Source organism: Leptinotarsa decemlineata, unplaced genomic scaffold, assembly GCF_025532065.1.
Source record: "Leptinotarsa decemlineata unplaced genomic scaffold, Ldec_3_MD MMD2_tig00026336_RagTag_RagTag, whole genome shotgun sequence".
NCBI classification, from domain to species: domain Eukaryota; kingdom Metazoa; phylum Arthropoda; class Insecta; order Coleoptera; family Chrysomelidae; genus Leptinotarsa; species Leptinotarsa decemlineata.
In genome coordinates this window covers 9,259,359-9,279,750 of record NW_027412692.1, presented here as the reverse complement: position 1 = coordinate 9,279,750, position 20,392 = coordinate 9,259,359, and the positions used below count along the sequence as shown (strand labels likewise).

The 20,392-nt window shown below is 35.3% G+C and overlaps 1 protein-coding gene across 3 annotated transcripts in view; it reads right to left on the bottom strand.

The window, feature by feature from the left end:
* Positions 1 to 20,392, bottom strand: part of rg (A kinase anchor protein rugose) — a 941,222-nt gene that overhangs the window by 340,803 nt on the left and 580,027 nt on the right. For all 3 annotated transcript variants that reach the window (XM_074183269.1, XM_074183270.1, XM_074183271.1), the window contains exons 3-6: positions 15,794 to 15,920; positions 11,472 to 11,572; positions 11,049 to 11,144; positions 8,992 to 9,113 (exon numbers count right to left, since the gene is read on the bottom strand). In XM_074183269.1, the coding sequence (XP_074039370.1) occupies positions 8,992 to 9,113; positions 11,049 to 11,144; positions 11,472 to 11,572; positions 15,794 to 15,920 (446 nt within the window). The remainder of the gene's footprint in view (positions 1 to 8,991; positions 9,114 to 11,048; positions 11,145 to 11,471; positions 11,573 to 15,793; positions 15,921 to 20,392) is intronic.

The following is a 20,392-nucleotide window of genomic DNA, read 5'->3' as shown; positions in this document are numbered from 1 at the left end:
TTTATCAGAAAACCAAAATACGAATTTTTCATATTTGAAAACATTTCGACAGAGTGAATAAAATGGCGAAGGACTAGGTATCAAAAATAATTTTCAATTCCAGACCAAAATATATGAATCTCGTGAAACAAAATACTATATTTTATATCATGCATAGAATGTGACCTAATCATCGTTTTTTAGAATACAATGGCGAAGGACTGGTATAAAACGTGTTTGTTTCCCAATTTATTTTTAAGATGGTATAAAATGGTGAAGAATTCGGGTGTAGGAATAATAATCATTCACTCCATATTTTCAAAAATATTTGAATACGCCTATTTAGAGAGGCTAAATTCTCACTTGAAGCTGAATCACTCAATAATCGATAATCAGCATGGATTTCAAGGAAACAAATCTACAGGCAGTGCTGTCCACTCCTTTTATGAAAATCTTACTAACCTGGTCGATGCAGGCGAAAGCCCTGATGGGATATTCTGTGATCTAAACAGGGCTTTTGACTGCGTCAACCATACCACCCTAATAACTAAATTAATTAAAATTGGTGTTGAAGGATTTACTCTAGAACGGATAAAATCTTATCTGCACGCACGTCGCCAATACGTTAGTCTCTCAGGAGTAACTGAGAAAACGGTGACCACTTGTAATTCGGATTATCTTGACATCAGTGTAGGTGTTCCTCAGGGGTCAGTAATGGGCCCAATATTGTTCCTGATATATGTAAATGATATCGTTAAAGTGAACCCATCTATACATCTCACATTGTATGCGGACGAGACGTCCATATTTCCAAACAATCTATTTATTCTATAGAAAAAAGATGTAATGAAGTTCTTTCTAATCTCTATGACTGGTTCTGCATGAATTCATTGCATCTAAATGCAGAAAAAACTCAGTCAATACATTTTCACAACAAAAGATAAAAAACAAGTGCCTGTCATTTTCAAGAACTAATTTTTTATATAGATCACCCACTGTAACTGGGCAAAGGTTGTACAATAAACTTCCCTTCGAAATTAAATCATGTATAACACTGACAGCATTCGAACAATGTCTTAGGAAGTACCTGTTGAATGGTGGATTTTATTCCTTGGAAGAGTTTTAGTCTTAGTTTGTATCACACATGTATCAGCATGTCTTTGAGAAAATGAAGTATTATTATTATTATTCAACCAAATAGTATGTTCCATGTCCTCGAAGAGGTACACAACTAGTATACACGGAAATTGAAAACTGGAACCTTTTATGAGAAAACCAAAATACGAATTTTTTCATATTTGAAAACATTTGACACATTGAATAAAATGGCGAAGGATTAAGTATCAAAAAAAGAATTTTCAATTCCAGACCAAATAATATGAATCTCGTGAAACCAGATACTACATTTTATATCATGCATGGAATGTGACTGATCATCGTTTTTTAGAATACAATGGCGAAGAACTGGTATAAAAAGTGTTGTTTCCTAATTTATTTTCAAAATAGTATAAAATGGTGAAGAATTTAGGTATAAAAATAATGGTCTTAAATTCAGATGTAGGAATAAGAATCATTCAACCAAATAGTATGTTCCATGTCCTCGAAGAGGTACACAACTAGTATATGTCTTTCGAAAAACAACGGTAATTGAAATCTGAAATCTTTTATGAGAAAACCAAAATACGAATCTTTCATATTTGAAAACATTTGACACGCTAAATAATATGGCGAAGGCCTAGGTATCAAAAAATAATTTTCAATTCCAGACTAAATAATATAAATCTCGTAAAACCAGATATAATATTTCATATCATGCATGGAATGTGACTAATCATCGTTTTTTAGAATACAATGGCGCAGAACTGGTATTAAAAGTGTTGTTTCCCAATTCATTTTTAAGATAGTATAAAATGGTGAAGATGTCGGGTATAAAAATAATGGTCTTAAATTCAGATGTAGGAATAAGAATCATTTAACCAAACTGTGAATTTTATGTCCTCGAAGAGATATAAAACTAGAGTTGAAATATGAAACATTTTATGAAAACACCAAAATAAGAATTTTTCATATTTGAAAACATTTGACACACCGAATAAAATGGCGAAGGACTAGGTATCAACAATCATTTTCAATTCCAGACCAAATAATAAGAATATCGTGAAACCAGATATTATATTTTATAACATGCATGGAATGTGACTAATCATCGGTTTTTAGAATACAATGGCGACGGACGGGTATACAAAGTGTTGTTTATATAAATATTCTAGATACAGTCTGTTAAAATTTAATAATATAATCTACAAATAAAAAATGTATTATCTATACAGACTCTCAAATTTTTTCACAAACATACATATACACTAAAACATGGAATCACACACTGTTCGTTCTTAAATTCATTTTTAAGATAGTATGAAATGGTGAAGAATTCGGGGAAAGAAATAATAGTCTTGAATTCAGATGTAGGAATAAGAATCATTCAACCAAATAGTATGTTCCATGTCCTCGAAGAGATACACAACTAGTATATTTCTTTAGAAAAATAACGGAAATTGACATCTGAAACCCTTTATGAGAAAAACAAAATAAGAATTTTTCATATTTGAAAACGTTTGACACACTCAATAAAATGGCGAAGGACTAGGCATCAAAAATAATTTTCAATTCCAGACCAAATGATGAATCTCGTGAAACCAGATACTACATTTCATATCATGCATGGAATGTGACTTGATCATCGTTTTTTAGAATACAATGGCGAAGGAATTGTATAAAAAGAGTTGTTTCCCAATCCATTTTTAAGATAGTAAAAAATGGTGAAGAATTAAGATATAAAAATAATGGTCTTAAATTAAGATGTAGAAATAAGAATCATTTAACCAAATAGTTTATTTCATGTCCTCGAAAAGGTACACAACTAGTATATTTCTTTCGAAAAACAACGGAAATTGAAATTTGAACCCTTTTATGAGAAAACCAAAACCATATTTGAAAACGTTTGACACATTCAATAAAATGGCGAAGGACTAGGTATTAAAATAATTTTCAATTTCAGACAATTGAATATGAATCTGGTCAAACCAGAATATTTCATATCATGCATGGAATATGACTTCTTCAAATAAGCCTCTTTCTAGTACGTTTCTTTCGAAAAACGACAAAAGTTGAATCGTGGTTTTTAGAATACAATGGCGAAGGACTTTGGTATAAAGAGTTGTTTCTCGATTATTAATTCTTAAGATAGTACTAATAAAATGGTGAAGAATTCGTGAATAAAAATAATGGTCTCAAATTCAAATGTGGGAATAAGAATCATTTAACCAAATAGTGTTTCATTTCATTACTTCCCACTCACACGGGACAATATGTGAACCAGGAGTCCAACCACCAACAATCGACTAAGAGAGGAATCATCAAGACTCTACTAGACCGTGCTTTTGGGCTCTGTAATACGAAGGAACGTCTCGAGAAGAAACTAGGATCATCAAACATCATCCTCAATGGAATGGTTATTCCAAAGTGATGGTGAAGTAGACTTTGGCTAGAAGACAGTAAGGGCCTCACAAGGAAGAGAAGCCATCACATCCAGTACTTGTACTTTCCACTTCAGAGGATTGTCAGAAAGGATAAGAGGAATTGAGTCCAAATTGGGTCCAAGTATAACATCAGAATAAGGAAAGCAGAAATGAAATTTTGTTTTTTACCACTTTCATTTGTAAATAACGTTACTGCAGTTTCGTCCTATACGGACATTTTCAAACTTATACAATAATCAACTTTTACAATAAGTTTGAAAAATGTCCGTATGCAGTAACGTTAGTTACTGTGGTGGTAAAAAACATACAAAGTTTCATTTTTCTTTTCTTCATTATGATTTCCTACCACGTAGTAACGGCTACATCCATCAATTCATTATAACATCAGAACCTGCTTCAGATCCAGAAACACTATCCGTAGCAGCCTCACAGACCACCAAACGTGAAATGTGACTTCTTGAAAGAAACACTTTAAATAGCAGTTTTCTTTCTAAAAACGACAAAAACTAAATAATAGTTTTTTAAGTAATGGCGAAGGACTTAGGTATAAAAAATGTTTCCCAATGCACGCTGTTAAGATAGGAAATACACAACTTGGGGCCCACTTATGTAAAATGATAATAATAATAACAGATATTGAATAACTAATAATAACTCTACACAATAAGATGGTACTGAATGGGGCCTGTAAAGTTAACAGGAGTTTGGATCACCTTTTCTGAACGGTCAGCGACCTTGAGAGAAGAGGTATTGAAGAATTTCTTTTCAAGGCAGAAGCCCCAGGGCTTAACTTCGAGAAAAGTCTACGGAACGGAATGTCGCCATCCAACGTCAACACTATCATTGCCAAATTCCAGGTTGATTTTTTGGGCTATTTCGGCAGCGCTCTGGTTCAATTTGAATTCGTAGAGAAATAATGACTCAAAATCGCTTACCCACATCATATCGAGTGGTCCAACGAAAAGTATGCATCTTGCTTTTCTCCTTTTTTTGTAACTTAACGCAAAAATGCTCGGACAGGTCAATTTTGCTTTTGAGGAGGACACATTTTAAATGTATTTTTCTACCTGTGCCTTCAACCTCCTAGCAAGGGTGAGTAACAACCCTAAAATTTCAAATGGAAAGTGGGGTGATATATCATTTGAAAGGGCACAAAATTCTCTTTCCAATGATACCTAATTTGTTGTATTTACTTGAATAGTTATAAAAAAAGCAAGAACATTTACTCGATATTTTTGGTGTTGATGAAAATGCGGAAAAAACGACATTTCTATTATTACTACATTTCTCATTTTCTCTCGTGCGTTTTTTGGTTCAAATAACAACAGCAGATAAGTGTACAAAAAGAATTTAGGCAAACGTTCATTGATTCAGTTTGGTTGCTTTTGAAATTATTATTCCATTACTGAACAAGTTGAAATTGTTAAACTCTATCATCAACATAATAGTTGTTCTCGTCTTACTGCTCGCCTCTTTAATAACAGTCATCCCGGGAAAAATGTGAATGATTCGTACGTTGCCAAGTTAGTCCAAAAGTTTGTCGATACCGGATCTGTCTGTAATGTGAAACACCAGCCACGGAAACCGATCAGAAATGAAGCAGTGGAAGTTGCTGTTTTGGGACATGTTGAATTGGATCATACTCAAAGTACCCGTCAGCTTGCTGCAGCCTCAGGTGTCTCCGGTTCGTGCATAATACGGATATTAAAAGCCTATAAATTTCATCCGTACAAAATTAAATTAGTACAGGAACTCAATGAAGATGATCCTGATAGAAGGCTGCAATTTTGTGAACAACTGAGCCAGCTACTAATTGATGATCCGCACCTATCATTCAACACGTGCTTTTCCGATGAGAGTACATTTTTTTTGAATGGAGCTGTGAATAGGCATAATTGCCGTTACTGGGATGACAGTAACCCACACTTATTCCGAGAGGTTCATATTAGGTAGTCATATCGTAGGGCCACTTTTTATTCCTGGGAATTTAACTGGTGAGGTCTACATGAACATGCTTGAAGATACAATTGATCCTCTCATAACAGAAATAAATGGAAATGACCAAAATCATAATTATGATCGGCTTCATTTCCAGCAAGATGGAGCACCTCCTCTCACTATGTTGCTCCGGTAAGAGAGTTTGTAGATGACCGGTTTCCTGGACGGTGGATTGGAAGGAGAGGCCCCATCGAATGGCCTGCCAGGTCACCTGATTTATCGCCTTTAGCCCGAGCCCGAGTCCATAGAAGATCTTCGCCAACGAATTACAGCAGAGTGCAGAAGTATAACACCTGATTTGCTACAGAATGTTAGGAATAGATTTGAACAACATCTGTATTATTGTATGGAAGCAAATGGGTCACATTTTCAGCACTTACTGAAGTAGGATTCTACTAAGTCAATAACACATTTCAAAGTACTGGGTTGTAGTTTTTTTATAATACCTACATGTTTGAGTGAATTACAACAAATTAGGTATCATTGGAAAAATAATTTTGTGCCCTTTCAAATGATATATCACTCGGCCCCACTTTCCATTTAAAATTTTAGGGTTGTTACTCACCCTCGCTAGGGGGTTGAAGGCACAGGTAGAAAAATACATCTAAAATGTGCCCCCTCAAAAGGAAAATTGACCTGTTCGAGCATTTTTGCGTTAAGTTACAAAAAAAGGAGAAAAGCAAGGTGCATACTTTTCGTTGGACCATTCTGTATAAAAATAAGCATCAACGTACAGAATACAACATTTCCTATCGATCAGTAAAATGTATTGATATATGGAGCTACAAAAACACATGATATTAAAACGGCTAAAACTTTTGAAACAACTCAATACTATATAACATCTACGTCATCCATTACTTGTTACCACTTTTCACATATAGTCAGTGGGCATACTTGCAGAGTGGCTCTGAATCAAATCATCTGAAGGAACAATTCGTTAAGGCCAGTCTCAACTTCCTAAACTGTAGATTAATGGACTGGCACCTCTGAGAAAACAACTACTCCCCTGGCTAATACTCCGAAGGCTAATACCAACGCCCCTGATACCAACGCCCCTGATACCAACGCCCTGGGTTAATACCACGACGAATAATACCAACGCCCTTCGTGGTATTAGCCAGGGAAGTAGCTGTTTTCTGATAGGTGTCCGTCCATTAATCTACAGTGTAGGGAGTTGAGATTGGCCTGAAAGAATTGTTCCTATTGATGATTTGACTTGTCAGCATGTTTTCAAGTGTGAGTGGTCTCCTTACTTTGGATACGACCTAGGACAGACTGAACTGGTTACTTTCCACTTATAACAATGCTGCTTTATCGTTATGCTATTTGATTGATATATTCTCGAAGTCTGTGTAGATTCTGTAGGAATATTTGCAATCTTGATCCAACTTCAAACTTTGTTGAGATCCAGAGAGGTTTCAACCACAACATTACGGCTCAAGCACACCACAAACTATTTTGTACTTCACATCCAACACTGTTTACGAATCAATTATCAAAGTGAAATCCAACGAGTGGGATTCCATTAGAAAGGTAAATTTGTACTCTTTTGAATGAATCATCAATCGAGACTCGTCTTCCTCATGAAGACTATAGGGGTTGGGATCTATCTCCGTTGAGGGTTTGAAGAGACAAGGACAAGAATCGATGAAAATTGTCGTGTCTGAGAAATTTTTTGTTGAAATTTCTCCCAAGACAGAAAAATTGGGCGGATGCTGAGTTGGATAATGTCTGCGTCGGTCGTAGACATTTCATAGAGACCTCAGCAATCGTGAACTAGATCGAGAACTACCAAATGTTATCCTTTGTAAATTTAAACGTACATTTCACTTCGAATACAAAAATGACTGTTCGAATATTCAAAAGTTCATGTTCATCTGTATAAAATCAATTCCTATTCAACATTAAACATTCTTAAGAGCGAATAAACGTACCCCAATTTGGTGACTTCTCAAATCCCTGCAACATCAAACTTATAATAACATACATTCTAGTGTGAAATTTCTTACTGCCTGATGTTCGAAAAACTTTCGCAAGACGCGTCTAAGCTTTACAAGTTCTGAATTTCTTGAACCGTTTAACTCATCCTTTTCTCACCTGGTACAAGAATTCTTTTATTTTCGCGAAAGTTCGTAAACTTTCCGGTTCCCAGTTGTGCCACTTCCAACTTGTTTATGCGACAACCAAAGCGATCGCGAATAATATGAATCAGCTTTGTTATATCCTAGAGGAAGTGTTATCTATTTAAGTATACTATGAACGGAAAATATACACAATTAATATATGCCAATTGAAAGTACATGTTCCTGTGGTTGCTCTTTCTCACTGACAGAGAATATTCAAGGTATGTTCAAAAAATAAAGTAAATATTCATTTTTCTTAATCCTTGAAGCATTCTGTTATGCACTTTCTGGTATGTCCTTGGGCCATCCTAAATCTTACTAAATCACAATCAGACAGAGCAATTACAGAAACTCCAGAACCGTGGAGTGAGGATCATCCTTAGATTACCTAAAGTTACTAGTATTGCATTTGTGTTGAAGTCGTTCAGTAGTTTTCATTATCACAGAGATTTTTATATATGATCATGATGTTCATTTATAAAATTCTCAATAAAATGTCACCATCCTACTTTCAATCCTTCATTAATATTACATCCAACATACATAACCACAATACAATAAATCTTAATTTATTATATGTCACAGAACTAACCAGCACAATTCCATGAAATCATTAGTAATCAAAGGTTTTATTGATTGAAATAAATTACCTGAAATTAAATCAAGCTGTTCATTATCATCATGCAAGAAAAAAACTAAATGTATCTTAAAAATAATTAACTAACTGTTACAATTATCATTGAAAAAGTCTCAATTGCTTGATTTTTTGGAGTTTTATATTTTTGATATTTTTGTTTTTTGTTTGTTCCACCTTGTCCAGTATGGTAATGTGTCATTGTTTATTTTACTTGTATCTTTACGTTCAGTAAGACTATACAGGGTGTAACTGTGTAAAAGTGTGTAAAAGTGTAAATGTGTAAAAGTGTAAAACATTTAAGGAGGTGATTCCTCATCGAAAAAAAGATAGGATCTTTCATGTGAAGAATTTTCATTAGAGCACCACTTTTTAAGATACAGCCCCTTAAAAGGGTACATAAAATTTGTATAACAATTTTTTTCACAAGCACTAAAAAAGTTACAATATTGAAATTAACCTGACGTTTTGTACTATCAAAAAGACACTTAGCCAGAAATTTATTTGGTTTACCCCATGGTTGTAAGGGGTGGAAAACGCAACCCCTAAAATTTATTTCCAATGTAACTTTTTGTCTTATTATTTGTTTACCATTTAAAAATTTATTTCCGATAGCTTGTTTCATTTTTAACAAAAAATGTCTCTTGGGTTTTTTGCCCAAAATGAACCAGTTTGCAGCAAAAAATTATTTTAGGAACAACTACTGAAAACTTACCAATACAAATACGGTTTTTCCCTCTCAATATTCACAGAATTGATAGGATCCAGGCGAAACCACGTGGTGAAAGTAAACCCATTTTCATATGGCCATTTTGCTAGAGGTGGAAGAACAATTGCCTGAAACAGAATGAAAAAATCCTTTATTACTAAGTAAGAACGGTATTGGGAGCCACATGTTTTTCAAACCTGATATGACTTGATTACCAGAATCAAATTGTTTTCTGGAGTTTATTATCATCCGCAAATATAAGTGAGATATTAGATTTCCAACTTTATGAATTTTACGATATCATATGTAATATTTCAGTAATTGATACATTCGAATAAAATACTCGGATCAACGTTTAAATATGCTTTTTCCGTTAACCAGCTATCGCACTACTACGAACAACAACTCTCAGAAGTCGAAACCTGTGCGAGCTAAGGATTAACGAAGTCTTACCTTTTAACGTGATATTCTTAACACGTGTTGGACGATAGCAAGTGAAAATCGACCGTTTAGCCTGGAGCTTGAACCATCGACTCACATATCGGCCGATTGACTGAGTCAACAAAGCACCCAAGTCGAACCGCCCGGCTAACGACCGACCTATCGCACTGACCAATGTGTCGTACATAAATAAGTGAATTTGCTGAAGTTTTTATATTGAAGATTGTGAACTTTAACGGCCGAAGGTGAGAAGGAAAGTGAGGAACCTATTTTTCGGGTATTTTGACCAGGTTTTTATGCCTGACCTTTCGTCTATTATCGCGGTTGATATTATCAAAGGCGATGTGGTAACGGACGCAGTGCTGAGGAGATGTATTTTTTCTCATATTTCTTCAAAACAAATTGTTAATTATTATAATTTCAAAAGGATTTGTTGTAAGTCCATGCACGAGCCAATTCAGAAACGTATTGGTCACGAAATTTCCAACAGTTTCCATTGTTCTTTTCGTAATTTTAGTTTTGTTTTCACTTCAGTATAAAGTGTTACTTGCTACCAAAGTAGTTGAGTGCGGGTTGAAAAATGGACTTTGAATTTCATTCTATGAGATTCTATATACCTACGCCACTGCTGCCAAATGAAAGCGACAAAAAATTTAGAGAATCGTTGGAAAACCAGCGTCTGGTATGTTCATTCTACTTTTTCCTTATTTACTGTCGAAATTGGCGAGTAGAGAACAAACAATGAGACAACGATAAACTTTTAGTTAGCCAAACAACACTTTTGAAAAAGTATATTGGGGGAAAGCGATCGTTGCGAAAGCTCTTTTCTGCCAGTGAATGAGGGTCTGTCGAGATTTTTCACACAAAGAGATATAGTCCAGTTCAAGACACAAGATATTACTTGCAGAAAATACACACAGAACCGTTTAGTGTCTCTTAAAAGAGATACAGATAGGGGACTTCTTGAGAAACTATTACGAGATTCCATTTCAATTATACTTTTAGAAATTGAGTGAATCCTATTTTTCAAAAAATCAAATAACTATGATATTTTTTCTAAATAATAATATCTCTTGAAGAACGAGTCTTTTATAAAAATGAATTAAGTTGATTGCATTTTTAGCGAAAATACTCTATTGTTGAAAAATTCAGTTTGAGAACAAAACGCATATATTTTCGTGATCGATATATTGAGTTTTTAGTGGTTTGGTCAAAATAATGCTTTTATTCAACTTGTTTTATTTAATTTCGGGGTTAAAAATCTCAACATTCAATTGGGTTAGATAGATATCGGTTGATTGTTGAACTCTACCCAAGAAACCTCTGCTGTTGTGAATTACAGTTCGAACCCAACTCTGAGATAAAAAGTTTACTGTCCATCATTTAACCCGTGATAGGAATCGCACGAAAAAATACCTATTTAACCCCCAGCTTACATGAATTTCGACTTGAGGGTTGCCGTTCATATGGCGTCAACCAAATTGTGGTTTCGCATGTTTATGATTATTCACACAAAAAACATACACGTTTCTTTAGTTGAAACACCAGGGATCACTACAAAGTTAATTTTTCCGTCAGAAAAATGACAATTTGGATTATTATAAAAAATCGAATTGTCTTACCGATCCTTTTCTTCCTGGAAAACTGAAGAAAACGTCAGGTCCTGATCGCTGTGGCATTTGTCTCAAAACATTCAGCAGTTTGGCGGAATGACGTGGCTGGAAAAATCAAAGTTGGTCAGTCAATATTGAGTAAGATTTTGTCGATCGTTGTCAGGATTTGCATAGTTTTAGACTAAATTTGAATGAAGTAACCAAAACAAAATAAAACGAAAATATTGAAAATATTTCATAAGTAAAGCTATCTTTGAGAAACATAAATATGTCACTTTTAGAAATTGATGAAAAAATTAATATTTTTTGAGAAAAATGTATTTCTCCTTATTTTTTTAACTGCCCTCGTAATTCGTTAACGTGAGCAATCATTATCAATTCCAATTTTCTTCCACCAACGAAAAGTCTATCTGCGTATCGATTCAAACTTACCCATTTTCCCGTAACGGCTTTCATGGCGCCGAATAAAAGCTTCAGTTCTTTGACAGTGATGCTATAGCTCGCCAATACGCCAAGCATTTCGATGAGCAAATCTGAAAAAGAAAAAAGCCGATGAAAAAGCTTCATCAGTCGGGTGGATTAGTAACGCTGAAAGATGATCCAGTTTTTTAGGGTAAATATAATTACTTAAGCTTCGTTTCTGAATCCCCGAATTTTTATTTGTCTCACGTTTCGACTATCGGAAACCGAATAGGGGCGAAGGTGAAATTCCAAATATACAATGAGGATCCAGCAAAAATCTATTGTTTTGAATTGAGGAAATCAGAATATTTCCATAGTTCGAACATATTCATTAATGTAACAATAAGTGCCGGAGATATGTTCTGATACACAAATGAAAAATCCATATGTAGTAATTTACAACTTATGAGTGGAATCCGAAAACACTGCATTTTTCATTTCTGAAAAGACTTTTCCAACATTATTCTTCAGCCCCCCTCTCCATCCATGTGAGTGACAGCCCTTTCTCCAACAAAACTTAATATTGGTCAAACGGAATAAAAATTTCAACAACGAATAGGAGAACATATGCATACTTTCTTGAATGTAAAGACCGATTTCAGATTTGCAAACCTTCTTTTGGCAAAGAATTATGATTAGAATCAAGAATATTGCGTGTTAAATTGAAAGAGAAAGGTTTCAAACTCAATCTTTGAAAGTACGTGAAAAAAACAATCGAATACAAATTCTCAAAATTCACTGAATTTTCACTTCATTCTCATTAATTTTCTTAATATGGAAATCGTTAATTAGTTGATACGTGACATCAGTTAATTTCTATTAATTAAATGTCCATTTGAATGAATTTGTAGAATTTCTTTCCCGTTACATAAATTTGTAATTATTAAAAAAAATCAGTTAGACAGAATTATTAGTCATTCAGTAGGTAGAAGGTCATATGATTTAAACTGTTGATTTATATAAAGCACGAACTAGGTATAATTTGGTTAGTACTATTGTAAACCATCCCCTGAAAAAATTACGCTGACCGTCGCTGGTCGTCGTCAAATCAATTGTGACTTGGCCAGGGTCGCGCTCAACTCGACTCGCGCTTCGCGATCGTTCTAGATGTCGCGTCTCTTCAAGAAGATTCCTATCGACTTCCTGAGACTTCCATTACGATATATAAACACTACCAACAAGTAGATCGAGGGAGATCTAGTTAAAAGTGCGGTATAAAGTGAACTAAGGCGATAGAAATTTGCGTATTAGTCTGAAGTTGTCATTACCTACGGTTATATAAAATTTATTATAGAATAGTTTGATGTACTAGTAACTGATAAAGCTACCATGTAGCGAAATGCTTTTTGAATAAAATGTATGTTGAAAATTCTATAAGTATTATCACGGAAGGTCGAACCATAATGCATGAGCTGAATGAATGTATTATGAATGGAGAACGGTAATATACTCCTCCCTGATTAAAAACGGTGAAATATAATGAATGCCATTTTTTCTCAAAAAAAATCAATTGCAACAACTTCCATTTGCGGTTAACTCCGAATAAAAAAAGAAAAGGAGCGTACGAAGAATGGCAAACCAACCACAGAGCGCGGAATGAAATCGATGTCCGACACTAATCATGTCTAGAAACCGAACCACAAAAACCCAACATCGCATTCCGTTCGATTAATCTAATACGTCTTGTCGCTGATAGGCGAAGGCATTTCACCGATTTTTTCTATTGAGAATGCTCGAAAAGGCCGTGTCGAATTGACAAATTGACATTAGAATTCCTCCTAAGAAGCAGTCAAGAATTCATGATTACGGTGTGTTTTAGCCAAATGGAATGAATTCTATTAACTTGGATACGCTGATTGGTAGTTTAGTAACTTTTTTTTCGTGGTGTGCCTCAGTGGCCACTACCGACTTTTTGATTCTTCATATAACACGCTATATATGAAATAACATACTGAAAAATATTAATTTATTTTATTTTTCAATATCCGTTATAAATAGACCTACTGTTTTTAGAAAGTGCATATAGATTAAAACGACAAGAAGTCACATTGTCTGCTGCATAATTGTTCATATCTAATCCATCTAGAGGTAATTCGATGGCAACATTTAACTTGCCTCTGAATCTTTCCGTTCGAGAGAATCTTTCAAAATGAATTACTAAAATACACGGAAACTTATGGATATATATATAGTGATTTTGTGCATTTTCTTCATTCCTTGCAACTCCAACTCGTCGGTTTTTCATGTCCATTCAAAGTTTCCTCTCTCATGAAGGAATCCAAGTGTTGAGACAAAACTCAACTGGCCAGTTCTTTGTGGTATGGAAAGTGACAACTCCCAGAAAGAATCAAGTGTCCACAGTGTGTGCACTTTATCTATTAAACACTTTTTGTATAATTTCCATCATCTTATACATATTTCATAGTCACGGTCGAAAAATACAGTTATCTCACGCCGTAAAAGTTAACACTCTTCAATGAATGGATTTATGAAAACTGGTAACGTTAATAACATACCGTTCACCAATAATCAATGACGAAGGCATCAATGTTGCAGTTCTGGGCCCCGTTACCTTTATAAAAATACGCAGTCTTTGACTAAGTTGACCCAAACATCAAGAGTGAGTCGTGCAAACGTCTTTAGCATTCCTGATCTGCACAAATTTCACTCTCATAAAATTACTTTTGGCAGAGGAGTTGAATCTTTTGATGTTGTCTCACAATGCGTGAATCGTAATCCAGCTTTGTTGTACAATACATGTTTTTTAGATAATTGTACCTTTCATCTGAATGAGCACGTAAATCTTTAAAATTTTTGACACAAGAGGGATTCAAATCCAAATATGACGTCAAATTCACATCCAATATACCCAAAAATGAAATGTTTAGGTAGGAATTCTGGGTAACCATATTTTCGAAAGCAAATCAAAATGATAAGGATACACCATCCTATTAGAATGATTATTGTGAAATGGGATAGTTTTTTAAAAAAAATGGGGCTTTTTCTCATTGCGTACTAGTATGATAGTTCCTCGATAATAAATTTTCGAGTCGATAGATTGGAAGGAAAATTTCTACAAAACGTCCGTCCAGATTACCTTATTTGACTTCAGTGAGCAGTTGATTTGAGCCAATTTCGAAATCTCTCCTCCACTTTTAATCTTGAAATGACCTCTACATACGTCGCACGACGTGAACACAAGGTGACTTTGAAGGAGTGTTTTGGGTTTGACCTTGAACGACCTTTATTGATTCACGAAGCTATTTCGAAGATTCGACCTTGAACGACCTTCAGCTGCATGTACGAAAAAGCTTTTGGAGTGCCTTTTTAATTTGACTTTGTGTGACTTTCTGCAATATCACATGCCTTCGCTGCAGTTAGTTTGAGGGTGCTTATGTAATCTCTTTTCCTCCCCCCTTTTTGAAAAAATACAAAAAAAAGAGGACACTCACTCACAGGAGTCAGTTTGGTATCGCGTCTACTGAATATCCCTACAAATATGTTTCACTGTGACCTCTGTTACCCAGAGCGGATTCTGCCCAACCAAGTGCAGTTCAGGAATTGTGCAACTATTGTAATAGAATAGTGCCTGCGAAAAGGATGATTTAACATCTCAAAACATTGGTGCACAGAACAAATTCCTGTACAAAATTGGAACAAAGGTCATTTCAAGGTTGAAAGTGGTGGGGGGAGGTTCCGAAATCGGTCTGAACCAACTACTCCAGTTGACTTTTTTTATGTGACGATGGTTGAACTGAAAAGTCTACGAGATGTATCCAACTGCTGTAGATGATTTCGGGGGGGAATTGCCAAGAGCTGATATTATTCAGAATGTAAGGGTTAAAACAGTAACTGGTTTATACTATTGTATCAGGATAATGGTCATCAGTTCAAAAATTTAATGGAGTGAAGTTTTCTGTTTACGTTTCACTTTTTAGTTGTAAGTTAAATATGAACTCAAAAGTAAGTTTTTTCTGACATTGCTGATGTTGTAAATAACCGAATTCATGAGGTTGTATACAGAATTGAAAGACCTTTTAAATGAGGTGTCACTCGACTACTATTCGAGGGTGGGGGTTTGACTTTCATCTTGATAACCAAAACTCACGTGTTTCACGATCTCCTACAGTACTTATATCAAATGGCTTATTCAAGAGAATTGTTTAATCATTTTCAAAACAAAATTATTCAACTTACTAAGTCAGAACTAGATTTTTTCATATAGCCGACTAAAGAGCAGGGGCATAACGTTTCACAATAATTTCTTTTTAGAAACTAGACTCTTCACTCACCTGCCACAACCACATCCGCCGTCCTCAATCTCTTGAGAACGTGTTCTATGAGTCCAACATCTGTACACGCTTGCAAGTTGCGGACGCTCTTCCTCAAAATGGCAATGAACACGCTCCATATCTCCGCCTGCGAAATAAAAAAATATCTAAATGAAAAATATATATTAGTAAATGGCGGCGAGAGTTCCTAATGATGTTCCGCAGGTGCTCTCACATGAAAAATTACATTATGAGCCTCGGAGCTACACATAGCCGGGGAGCCAGTGACAGATTTTGGTGACCAATTTTTTCCGATATAATAATTTCAAGAATGTTTTGTATAATTATGTTATGAAGCGAATAGTTTAAGAGCTTATGATTGGCGGACAGAACATATTTTTCCAAGTCGCACTGTTATACACGGGATGGAGCTCATCAATAAGGGTGACTAGGGCCTCTTCTAGGTGCCACATGTACAGAACTTAGACCAGTTTTTAAAAGTGTTTCAGGACTGTTGCCATTTGGCTATCTCGAAATTTAGTATTATTTAGTAGACTCCCTGTCGATATAGAAATGAAGTTTAAAGTTCTATATATTCATTTTTGATGAATTACCACGTCCGTTTCGGCAGTTTCGCCTTCTTCAGGTTCCGAAATATTGATAGATTACAAACAAAGAAATTTATTAATTTTATTCCTAGTGTGATAGCTTAGTATCATAACTGAAATTTTAAAATATTACTTGTAGGGAAGTTACTCATTGTACATTTCTGTGTTTCCGAAGTATTAATATTTTAGAACCTTAAGATGGCAAAAATTCTAAAATATACGTCGGTAATGTATTAATAAACACGAGTATATAGTTTTTCGCTTTTAAGATGAAGATGTGCCTGACAGTTTCATCTTTTTGTTCACACATCCTGCATAGGATGTGTGAACAACCTACATAGGATGCATCCTTTCACTCCATCCCATCTCTTTAGACATTGAACATGGGTGTGAAGTTTGGCTGGTTCCACAATTGTCGAAGTCATCAGGCCGTAGGTGCCACTGGGTCCTCAAATTCGTAGTCGAGCCGCTTCCTTGGCTGAAGAGTCGGCAATGCGATTACCTTTACTCCTATCGTACCCTTTAAGCCACCTCAGGATAATGTTATTATCTATCGAGGCTTTGGCTGAATCTTGGTGGCACTCTAGTACTAGCCCAGAGGTAACACGTTGTCTATTCAATGCTAATAGGGCTTGTCTACTATCAACGCAGATTGTTGTGTTTTTGCCAGAAATTCCTTTCCTAGTTATTTCTTTTGTGGCGATTGAGATAACAACCAGTTCTGTGTGAACCACGCTGGTATTTTTTCCCATTTCCCACTTAATCCTTAAGCTTAGTGATTTGGAGTAAACTCCACATCTTGAGGATTCTTTGGTTTTTGAGTCATCTGTATATATAAGTCTTGCATTTGTAGCATCTGATCCTGTGTTCTGTTTCATTTGTATTTTGTAAGATTTATTGCATCACTGGCTGCCTGCAACAGAGGCTGCGCAGTAAGCACTTTTCGCCATAGGCTTAGCCTCAATTAGCCAATTCCTACTTCGAGGTTTACACCTGCCGTGCGCAATCGTAACATGACCCTTAATGCAACCTCCTCAATGTACATGTCCAGAGGGGCCAGACCAGTAATTGATTCCATTGCCGCGACTGGTGTTGTTCTCATAGCTCCTGTGATGTTCAAACAAACCAATCGTTGTATTTGACATAATTTGTGTGGCCGTTGCTTGTAGAACTTTTGGTCCCCATGAATGGCTCCGTGCGTTAACATAGGTCTTATTATTGCAGTGTAGATCCAGGTGACCACACGGGGTGAAACATCCCATTCGTGTCCCACTGTCATAAGCCACATATGCTTTTTTGCTCTACTCTGTAGGTGAGACTTCGATGTTAGCTTCCTGTCGAGGGTATTACCAATGTATTTCACCTCTTCAGAGAAGTTTAGTTTGCTTTTGAAGATCTCGGGAGGCTTTAAGCACGATAAACTTCTTTTCCTGGCGACAAGGACCATCTCAGTCTACTTAGTATTGACCGACAGGAAGTGTTCCTTACACCTTGTTTCTAATAATTTGAGCCCATCCTGTGCTCTATCGCACAGTGTGTTCACAAATTTGCAGGTCTGCAAGATAACTATGTCTTCTGCATATGAAATCTGCATATGATAATAATTATAAATTTTTCAAACAAAATTTTATTCAAGACGCGTTTCGATACATGGTTGTGAAATGCATCTCAAATAATTAAGTATCGGGTCAGTGTATTCATAATAATAATAGTATATTTTGAGATTTTCAAATGACAGGCTTTCCTGAAGTACTTTTGAAGTTGGTTCAATTTTCTACTTGCCGCTCCTGAGAGACATCGTAATCATCCTTGTTGAGCTTAGTGAGTGTGACTAGAACAAAACTGTGGTTTCCTGAAATATTTTCAGCCTGCTGTTCACTATCTTAAACTGGTAGAAAACTTCAGCCGCGGCACCGTGAATGGCCACGTCAGCGACTGTCTCCAAGGGTCAGATGATTTTTGTTCGACTTAAAATCTGCTGTCGGTTGTATTTCTTCGAAATATTACAAAACCCTTCATCTGACCAGTTTTCAGCCAACTTACTTTTTATCCTTTCTGTATTCCCTGACAAATTTCCAATTGAAAAATCTCTGAAATCATTATTTCAGTTGAGAAAAAAAAACTCTAAACTTTCCAATGTTTTTTACGACTTTTGTTTGTAACTAACGTTACTGCAGTTTCGTCCTATAAAAGTGGTAAAAAACATAGAAAGTTTAATTTATCTTTTCTTCATTATGATTTCCTACCACGTAGTAAGAGCTACATCCATCAATTTATTATTTTAGTTACTAGCTGACGTATATTATGCTTCATTACTCCATTAGGCGAATCATTCCTGAGAAAAATCTGTCTCTGGCTCCGGGGCTAACATGCCATATTGCGTTTGTGCACGGGTTGGATGAATTTATTTTTATTCTAGATAAAAAAACCATTTTCGAATTCGCTGAAATAGGGAAGCCGTCTGCTAGAGAACTTCATTTGGTAATGTAATTGCAATGATGAAGTGTGGATTGAGGGAATTTCAATTAAATTCGCGGAACGCGGAGTAAAAGAACCACTTTTGAGCAATAAAAACGAGAGCTTATACATTGAATGAAAATGAAGTGTATTGATAGCAAATAGCGATATCGATTTTACCAAATGTTCTGAGTGTTACGTATTTGTGAATAAAAAATATTTAGTGTAATTTATAACGATTATCAATTCTGGGGACAGCTTGTCGATTCTGACTAATACAGATATAACAAAACTATTAAGGTTTTTGTTGGTGGTTAGTTATGTTTCTTGTAGTAATACGAAAAAATGCGTAACTTCTGAAATATTTTTTGCATTTTTCAGATATAAGTATTAAGACAAAGATGCATTTGTAACAAAAATATAATGCTGCTAATAAATCACAAGAGGTCATAGTTACTACAAAATACTACTCAACTTTGATTTTGAAACGAACAGTTTTGAGGTAGAGCAGCTGAAAAAACCGCAATTGTTTATGCTTTCGACAAGATACGCACGCCCTATACCTCGTACATACCCATACCATCAACGAACCCTTTTATTACATGAGAATATTCGGAGTTTTATCCAAAAAGCATTTGAATTGTGAATTTTTCTGTGTGGTATGAATCACTAGCTCGAGAACAACAACAGTATCCTATGCAAAACACTTCATCTACTAATATTTCAACCTTCAACGAAATCATATTTCTTCAAAGAAGTTATAGATTTTTTTCAAAGCGGTTTTGGGAGTTCTGAAGCAATACAGCCTTGTGGTAGATCGTCTAAGGTACTGGCCGAGTTTTATAAAGGGTAGTATTCAGATGACACCGCAAAAAATCGAGGTGACCTAAATCAAGTAACCTTGTGGGCCACTCCACCATTAGAAAATATGCCTTACATAACTAACGAATAATATCTTTAAAATGTCACCTCTTTCTCGTTATAACGGTCAGTGTGTTGAATATATCCATCAGTGGTAATGTCAATGTTGAGGAAGTCAATGAATGGAACATTGATGAATCACTTCTTTCAACGGAAGATAATAAAAACTGTTCAAAGAGAACATATTTCGGGATAGTAGGCCGTGATCGAATGAAACCTGAAGGAGTAAACGTTTCGTCTGCTACTGCAGCAGACAGTCTCAGTTTCAACTGACTGAAAGTCGTTGCTGATGATGTATCTGCAGTAGCAGATGAAACGTTTAGTAGTTCTAGTTTCATTCGACCACGGCCTAGCAGCCCGGATTTTGTTTTCTTCAATCATAACTCCGTCCGTGAAAGCCGATGTTCCTATAATAAAATCTGTGGTAATTTTTCAATTCAAAGAATATTTCAAGTCATACATTGTAAACATACAGTTGGGCAATTATTGATAAACACATCTTAAATGTGAAGGGAAAATAAAAATCGACGTGTTCCATTGATTTTTTGCTAACTTAATAAATCAGGAAAAAGGTTTTTGGGTTTATACTTTGCCATTATTGAACTGAAAATGTGGATAACTTTGGAAGATAGAT